The sequence below is a fragment of the Cicer arietinum genome, chromosome 5, assembly GCF_000331145.2.
Source record: "Cicer arietinum cultivar CDC Frontier isolate Library 1 chromosome 5, Cicar.CDCFrontier_v2.0, whole genome shotgun sequence".
NCBI classification, from domain to species: domain Eukaryota; kingdom Viridiplantae; phylum Streptophyta; class Magnoliopsida; order Fabales; family Fabaceae; genus Cicer; species Cicer arietinum.
The window spans coordinates 5,243,939-5,253,904 of NC_021164.2; the positions used below are offsets into that span (position 1 = coordinate 5,243,939).

At 24.4% G+C, this 9,966-nt stretch overlaps 1 protein-coding gene across 1 annotated transcript; it reads left to right on the forward strand.

The window, feature by feature from the left end:
- The first annotated feature begins 1,998 nt into the window (after window positions 1-1,998).
- LOC101505030 (uncharacterized) lies at window positions 1,999-2,992 on the forward strand. The gene has a single exon (XM_004499752.3). It carries the CDS (start codon window positions 2,048-2,050, stop codon window positions 2,990-2,992), a length of 945 nt encoding a protein of 314 aa, XP_004499809.1. The 5' UTR covers window positions 1,999-2,047.
- Window positions 2,993-9,966: the final 6,974 nt, after the last annotated feature.

Below are 9,966 nucleotides of genomic sequence, written 5' to 3' on the forward strand. Positions count from 1 at the left end.
TTTTTTTAACTATGGAGATATAGACAAATAATGATGATTCAAAACTCAAAATGATGATTTATGTTTTTTAATGTAGAGAGACCTTGATTCTTTACAAACATGAACCAAAACAATTATCCTTCCACTGCATTAACTAAAACCCTTGTAGGACCGACCCAAGAATAAGATTATCAAGACAATCTCTTTAGACTTCTTAAACAAAATATTAATTTTTTTACTTAATAAAAAGGTCTTTAATATTTTTTATTTAATAAAATTAAGTCCTCTTTCTAATATATTCAGTACTAAAACTAATAATATTTTTCTAAAATTAATATTGTTTCAAAAAATACTAAATCAATTGACTGCATTAACAATTGAAAAAAAAATTATATAAAATTGATTATATTAGTTTAATAAATAATTTTATATTCTAAAGTGTAAGAAATACATAAAAATTTAATAATTTTACTAAAATAACTTTTATAAGGCATAACATTAAAATTTCCTTTGGGCGTTCGTATATGTTTGGACATAGGCCTTTTGGACTAATATGGTTGCTTAGTTTGGTTTAAGAAAATAGCCACACAAATAAAACTTCCGAAGACTATATAATAAAAGAAAATAGGCTTAATTAAAGTTTTGGTCCCCATATTTTAGTTAAATCACGAAAGTAGTCTTTCCATTTTGTTTCTCTCCAATTTTGGTCCCTCAAACAGAATTTTAGTCCAAAATTTGATGAAATTTCATTTTTTAAAGCCATACTACACCATTTATGATCATATATTTAAGGTACAATTGTTGCAAATGAGATCTTGAGACATGGTGTGACTTAAATAAATACAAAAAAAAAAAATGAAATTTCATCAAATTTTAGACTAAAATTCTGTTTAGGGACCAAAACTGAGGATAAACAAAATGGGGGGACTACTTTCGCGATTCAACTAAAATAGGGGGACCAAAACTGCAATTAAGCCAAGAAAATAAAATTATGTTACTCTATTTGCACTTTTTTATTTTTTTCATCAAATTTTAGACTAAAATTCTGTTTAGGGACCAAAACTGAGGATAAACAAAATGGGGGGACTACTTTCGTGATTCAACTAAAATAGGGGGACCAAAACTGCAATTAAGCCAAGAAAATAAAATTATGTTACTCTATTTGCACTTTTTTATTTTTTTCATTTATGGGAACTTTTACATTGAAAATAGGTTTAAATATTTTTTATTTTAAATTTATATATTTTTTAGTCATTAAAAAATAAAAATAAAAAGGTTTTTTCTACATAGGGACTAAAAACAAATAAATAAAAAATTAATAGAATAGAATCATAATAACAAGTTATCAATTTTATTGGTTAAGATATGAATTGAATTTAATTTGAATTTAAACTAATATACATATGATGCATAAAGTTTTTAATAATGTAAATGTGTAAAAATTTAAATCTACATTAAAAATAATTTTACATCGATAGTAAAACAAATTAAATCTTTATATTTATTATAGAGTATATAAAGCCTTAATTAAACGGAACGTATTAAGCGAAGCCTTTGTTGAAGAAATTATAGACATATCTTCATTAATTGATGAACCCAAAATTACATCCAAAAATATTTCGATGTTTCCAATTTTGGTTCTTGTTTTGAAATCACATTTGAACTACATCAAAACTAGGATGCACTAACACCACTCATCTATTATGCTACCTATGGAAGATTTGACTAAACAATTAACCAAACGCATTAAACAATATAGTATAAATAGTTTATGTAAATCATTTTAGGAAAGCAAAGATATTGAAGTACAAATCAATGGGTGCAATTCTTTCTCACATCTTTTCAAATTTTCAATCCTTGGTTATTATAATTCAAATTATAACAGCAAAATATGCATGAGATATTTCTTTCTTTATTTATAAAGATATTTGCATTAATTCAAATATTTGTTAAATAAATAAACCTTCTTCATAGGCTTTTCTTTTCATGAAATATAAAAACCACAACCTAATTCTCCAACATTTAACTAAAATAAGGTATAGTTAGTTAGGTATCCTTAATTTGTACCATGGCATCCGAATCCTCAAGCATATCTGCCACTTCACAAGATGAGGGTGATTCTTCCCAAACAGAAAAAGTTGAGGATACGAAGGAGAACAAAGACTTGAAGCCTCAACAAGATCAACCCTCAAATTCCAATCAAAACAAGCATCTTGATTTTGTGAAGTTATCGAAAGACGATTCGGTTCACGTGTCGAACGTGCAAGAGCACAACTTTTTTAACCCTATTCGAGTTGGTTCATCATCTTGTTGGCCTAATAACAACGATAGAGGAGAAGCTGAGAACGACGACAACGACAACGATGAAGAGAAGAATTCAGATTCAAAGACTTTCTCATGTTATTTTTGTAAGAGACAATTTTCTTCTTCGCAAGCTTTAGGAGGACACCAGAACGCTCATAAGGCAGAACGTGCTTTAGAAAAGAAACGTAAACAAAGGTACGAAGGTGGTGCTTTAGGTTTAGGGCAACCTCCTCTTTTTAACCCTTATTTTAGTTATCCAAGTACTCTTTTTACACCTTATAATTATAATTATAGGGGACTTGGGGTTAGAATGGATTCCATGATTCAAAAACCACCTTATAATAATAACCCTAGGGTTCCTTCACATAATTTTGGCTATGGTCATGGTACTTTGTGCTTGCAAGAGATATTAAACCCTTCTCTAGTTAGTTTGAGAAATATGGAGGGTAGTAATAGTGGGATTGGAATTCTAGGTGTTGGTGGTGCAACTACTTCAAGGATTGAAGATAGTACAAATAATAAAATTGGAGAGATTCTAAAATTTGGAGAAACTTCTACAAATGTTGCTACAAGTTCAAATTCAAATATAGAAAAGAATAATATTTTGGCTCTTACTTTTACCAAGGATGATATTAATCATTCAAAGTCCAACATTGAAGAAGAGTCCAAGTCAGAATCTTGTGACCTTGATTTGTCACTTAAGCTTTAAATAAAGTTTTCAAATTTTGTTTCCATGTCAATGTTTTTGTTAATTTGATTCTACTCTCTTGTTTATTTTATTGCTAGACTCTCTAGTTGAAGTTTTGTCTTGATATTTATTTTTAGAAGCTATCAAATTATTTCATATTTTAAAATGAAATTATTAGTGTAAATTGTGTTTTGATTACTATCTTGATTGACTTTATTTTGCTTATTCATTGTTAATTGTTTAATTTTTGTTTCTTGTTATTTAATTTTGATAATTTATTTGAATTGATTTTACATACCAGTACACAACAAAGATTTATTTCGTTTTGTTCACCTCATTGTTAACCCATCTAAAGAATAACAGGTGAGCCAACTACTAAAAGAGTTAATGTGTCCATTAATTTACAAACTATTAGAAATAGAATGATAAAAATATGAAGATACTTTTTTTTTTTTTATAATAATATGAGAAAATTATAAAATAGGGTAAGACTTGTGATAAATAAAAATAAAAAATATTTTTTACTGCCCCAACTCATTTTGCTATACTCATGAGCATTTAAAAATTTACAAAAAGATTTTCGACTCAAAATGTGGTATATTATTTTTTAATAAAAGGGTGTTTTTATTTTTGCTTTATTTATAAAACAATTTATTTCTCAAAGCAAACATTTCTCAACAGACTATCTATATCAAATTTTTTATTATTAGTTATTAATTAATCACGTTTTTACATAATTTTTTTAATAAAGTTTAATTTAATTTTTTAAATATGAAAAATATTATTTTATTTTTTAAGCAATCTTTATCTATTTATTTTATATTTAATTATTGTAGAATCAATAGTGTGTGTTACGTACGTACGCACGTGCGTGTGTGCGTAATTAAATGTGTTAATTTTAATAGTACATGTTTATACTTTATGATTAAATGTGTTAATTCTATTAGTACTTTTAGATTGTTGATGTAGTTTTTTTTTTTTTTTTTTTTTATAGGATTCAATAGAGAGCACTTGAGTTATTCAAAAGAGATTTTTAATTTTGACAGTCTATTAAGACAACTGATATTTACTTAATATATATTTTAAAGAGATAATTAAAGTTAATTTAATAAATTTTGAGTTCTAATATGCATGAGTCATATGTAATCATTATTTTATATAACATTTAACCAGTATAAAAGTGAAATGACAAATTATAAATTATTTTATAAATATTATACATAATATGAATATTAATCTTATCTATGTTTAATTTCAAAAAATGTAGAAAAAATATCCGAGTTTTAATAGAAGTTTAGTAATTTTAGTTTGTAAATTTGAATACGGTCATGTTAACAAAAAAAGTGTTGATAAAAAAGAAAGTCATATCCCATGAAATAAGAAATAAAATTTCACATTGTAAAAAAATAAATAAATAAATAAAAAGACTCTCAACCCGTTTAGCATCTCTGGCAGAGAAAACTTGTAGAGTATATAAAGTGAGTTTTTTTTTGCTTTTAATCAAATTTTATTCATATGTAAGAATCTGAGATCGAATCTCGAATTACTAGGCTCAAATCATCCCTTATCATTTGAATCAATTTATTGTTTATACTTTCGTTTCTCTTTTAGAAGTAATAATATTAAACTCTCATTTTATTACCTTAAATAAATGAAAAGTTATTTTCCAATGGATATTCATGTGAATCCGTCCCAACTATAAGGAAGAAAACATGATTTGATCAAGGACAAATTTTCATTAAAATTAAAATTCAAAAGCAGGAACACATATCAGTGTTGATATCAGCTCCACATCCGTCTAACTAATAAAATTATTACAATTTTAATTTATATATATATATATATATATATATATATATATATATACTTATTCATTTTATTTAATATTTTTTATATATTATAAATTTCAATCCTTTCTTTATTAAAAATATGTTTTTAAAATTTTTTATTATCTAATAATTATTATTTTATTGAATTAATTATAAAAATATAATTTCAAAATTTTAACTCTAACAAGGGGTGGAATAGGTCAGGCCATACCAGACTTTGAAAGACTTGAGCCTCATCTAGCTGCCATTAATTTTTTTAGGTATAAGTCTGACCTACGACCTATCCTTTTTTTTCCGGTCTAGTCTGACCTTTTTAAAAGTATGGCATGATCTGACCTGAAAATCTATTTAAAAGTCTTATTCACATTAAAACATTTAAATGTTCTATTCATATCACATGATGCTCTCCACATACCAATATCAATATAAAAATTTATATATATTAAATAAAAAAATAATTTTCTAACAAAATCATTTTTAAAAAATCTGAAACAAACATCCTTTAAACTCTAAAAAATAATTTTTGATTTCAAAAAATAGATTCTTTTCAAACACACCAATTATTACCTCTCAAATAAATATGGAACGACTACCAAATATGAAATCGGTATCAAATATAGAATAACTACTAAGTGATTGCCAAATTGGTAGAATTTAAAATAGGAAATAATACTGTTAATATAATGATAAAAATAACATTAATAAATAATAAAATATATATAGGCCGATATGTCAGATCTAATATTTGTTTTTATAAGCATGAGTCTGACCTATTTAAATAAATAGACTTTAAAAATAGTTTGAGCCTAACCTTTTTATTAAATAGATTAAGTCAAGTCAGACCATAAGTAAGTTAGACCATAACCTATGACAGACGGCCTAACTTATTCCCATCCCTAGCTCCAACAAAAGATTGATACGAGACAACGAAGACTTTTAGAAGACATGATTTGGAAATAATGTGGACATTGAACCACCAAACAAATTGCTGAAAAACTTATAGATATATAGAAGAACGATGCGTCCATCTCAATTGCATAAAAGACTAATACAAAAGAAGCAAAAATAAAATCACTTGCATCTAAAGGAAAAATAACAATTTTTGTTTTAAACATAAATAAAAAAACAAAAACTTATAAAATCAACGGATAGATATAACCGCCCAAAACACTAAAAACTCCTATTAAAGCAAACACAGTGAGACATGATTTATTTAATTTGACTGAATTATTTTTATAAATTGTATAAAAATTAATTTTTAAAAAGAATATTTCCTTATTAAGTATTTGAAAGAATATTTATAATAATAATACAGTTTAACTATTTTTAGAAAATTAAAATCGAGAAAAGTCATGTAAATCTCTAATTGATTATTAGGTTAGGTCATCCAAAAAAAAAAAAATAACATAAACTCCTAATAATATTACGCAATAAATATAAACCTAATCAACCATAAACTACAAAATTAATAAAAAGGAAATTTGTATCCCTAAATGTTACAAGTTGATATAACAAAAAAAAAAAAAAAAAAAACAGAAGAAAGATACATAGTAGTAGGGAACAACACACATAATTAAATATAGAAGAAAAATAAAAAAAATTATGTTTTGGTAGTTGATAGTTGTGTAATGAACTTACTTCGATTTCGTTTAAATTGTTGTATCTCATCTCTACATTTGTATTTGACTTATTAAGGTAATCTAGTAATATCATTACTGTCTTTCTGACTTAAATCAGTAAAACCTTTGATTTTAAAATGTTTACTTTTTTATACAAAATTTATGTTTGTAAATTAAAATATTGATTTTTAGGGTAAAATTGTTACTCATCAGAAACTGATTTTTAGTAAAAGACCTTATAATGATGGATAATTTTGAAGATGATGTTTGATATTATTATTATTATTGTATAAGAAATCATTTTTAGTTTTAAAAGCAAAATCATGTAACATTGTTACTGTTAAAATAATCACTTTGTTTATTCTTGAAATTATGACCTATTTGAAGATTTAGCTTCTTTAATGTTTTTTTTTTGTTCTAGGAGTGTAAAGAAAGAAAATAAGAGAGAAACATTTTATTTCCTTCAAAGAAAATTGTTTAGCTTGTTTGTTGTTTTGTGTTGTTGTTGGAGTTTCTACCTTGTTTATTTCTTTGGGACATTGATTATGGTTAAAACTGGATTCTCTTTATTTTCTAAAATTTATTTGGGGATTTATAACATAAAGTGATTCCAATAAAAATAATATTATTCGAACTTTTTTGAATCATGGCCTTAATCGATTCGAGTTTCATGTTTTAATGATTGTCATGTTCTAAGAAGTAGTTTCATCGTATTTTCATTATATATGCAAATCATGACATGCAATTTATTTTCTTATGAATGTTCTTGATCTTCTTATGATATTGATATAGAAACTTATTTTGATTAGAGAAAACATTTATCTATTTCAAAAATTAATTTTTACTAGTAAAAGTCGTTATAATGACTAGATCGTGTGTTAATCAATATAATTCATTATTGGATACAAACTCAATTTTTATTTGATTAAAAATTTAATGTTATGATAGTGAGTGTTGAAAATTTTTTTACAAACCTTATTAATGTTAGAAACGTAAACAAAAGTGCGAAGGGTACTTTAGGTTTAGGGCAACCTCCTCCTTTTAACTCTTATTTTAGTTATTCAGGTACTCTTTTTACATTATAATTATAATTATAGGGGACTTGGGGTTAGAATGGATTCCATGATTCAAAAACCACATTATAATAACCCTAGGGTTACTTCACACAATTTTGGCTATGGTCATGGTACTTTGTGCTTGCAAGAGATATTAAACCCTTCTCTAGTTAGTTTGAGAAATATGGAGGGTAGTAATAGTGGGATTGAAATTCTAGGTGTTGGTGGTACAACTACTTCAAGGATTTAAGATAGTACAAATTATAAAACTGGAGAGATTCTAAAATTTGGAGAAACTTCTACAAATGCTACAACTTCAAATTCAAACATAGAAAAGAATAATATTTTGGCTCTTACTTTTACCAAGGATGATATTAATCATTCAAAGTCCAGCATTGAAGAAGAGCCCAAGTCAGAATCTTGTGAGCTTGATTTGTCACTTAAGCTTTAAATTAAGTTTTCAAATTTTGTTTCCATGTCAATGTTCTTGTTAATTTGATTGCTACTCTCTTGTTTATTTTATTGCTACACTCTAATTGAAGTTTTGTCTTGGTATTTATTTTTGGAAGCTATCAAATTATTTTGGTATTTATTTTTGGAAGCTATCAAATTATTTTATATTTTAAAATCAAATTATTAGTGTAAATTGTGTTTTGATTACTACCTTGATTGACTTTATTTTGCTTATTCATTGTTAATTGTTTAATTTTTATTCCTTGCTGTTTAATTTTGATAAAAAATGTTTTTTACTGCCCAACTCATTTTGCTGTCACTACTCATGAGTATTTAAAAATTTACAAAAAAAGATTTCAAACTCAATATGTGCTATATATTCTTTTTAAATAAAAGGGTGTTTTCATTTTTGCTTTATTTATAAAACAATTTATTTCTCAAAGCAAACATTTCTCAACAGACTATCTATATCAAATTTTTTATTATTAATTATTAATTAATCATTCATTTTTACATAATTTTTGAATAAAGTTTAATTTAATTTTTAAAATTTTAAAAATATTATTTTATTTTTTAATTCAATTTTTATTTATCTATTTTATATTTAATTATCAAAATCTACATATGTTCATGTGTGTGTGCGCGTGTGTAATTAAATGAAAACAACGATTTTAATAAATAAATTATTATATTAGTTTATATATATATATATATATATATATATCAAATTTTATTTTATTGATATTAAAAAAATAAGTTGACTTAAAAAAAATAATTTAAAATAAAAAAATTAAAAAAATTAAAAAAAATCTAATTATAACTTAACTTAAAAACTATTTTCTTATAGCTCAATGTTATTGATGAAAAGTATGACTCCAACACCATGCCTTATTTTTGAATTCTACAAATAATCTTATTTGTTTCCAAAAAACTTATTACAAAACAATACTTTTAATTTTAAACAAATAAAAACAATAATTATTAAAAAATATTAAATAATTAGATTAGATGAAATAAGAATTTTTAAAATAATGGACATGGACATATATAAAATAAGTAAATGTAAAGATGAGTAAGTAACTTGATAATGAATTTTTATTTTTATTATTCAGCATTTGCTGTATAAGTGGGCAAAATATCTTTTATTTTAGTACTACTCACAAAATACTAAAGAAAAATAATTTTCCCGTTACAAACAAAAAATTACAATACACATAAAAACTATGAGTATCTTTTATCTTTGAATTTGCATGTTAGTCTTCATTAATCTTTCATGAATCTTTTGAATTCTTTTGAATTTGCGTAATATTTAATAATAAATTTAGAATATAAAATGTATAGTATAGTAGTTTTTAAATTTGATAAAATAGTGTTTGAAATCGATGAAGTGAATTGTTTCTTTAATTCCTACATAAATTTTATATTTTCTTAAATAAATTATTATTTTTATCTTCAATATTCTGAAAATTTAATTGAATTCATGGCTCTAAATAAATTTTATATTTACTTAGCAACAATTATTTATGAGAATTTAAAATCGGAGTTATTAAGACAAATCTTGTATAAGATAATAGAAAGATAAATATACAAATGTACAATTTGTTAACTATTTATGAGTGAATTTAAAATCGGAGTTATTAAGACAAATGTTATATAAGATGATAGAAATATACATATACACATACAAAATTAAGAAACATAAACAATACAAAATATATATATGCATAACAAAACAATATAAATCTTAATTCGATAAATAAAAGCTCACAAATATTAACATACCAAAAGACACCAAATGGAAAATTAGAGCAACATATTTAGTATTCATCTATCAAGTTCAAACTATCTCTTCGCACTCTTACCAAAGTTTCTCTTAAGTATTTAGAAAAGGTTATGATTTAAAAACCAAATCTTAGAATCATGCATATGATTGAAAAAAAAATTATAGTTAACAGGCTATACTAAATAGAGTTAGGTTCACAGTCTCAAATTATCCTCCTTTTTTTTTTAACATTGTCATGGTGAAGATTCCCAAAATA

Excerpts from the sequence above, each read along its gene's own strand:
- LOC101505030 (XM_004499752.3), top strand. The coding sequence starts at position 2,048 with ATGGCATCCGAATCCTCAAGCATATCTGCCACTTCACAAGATGAGGGT.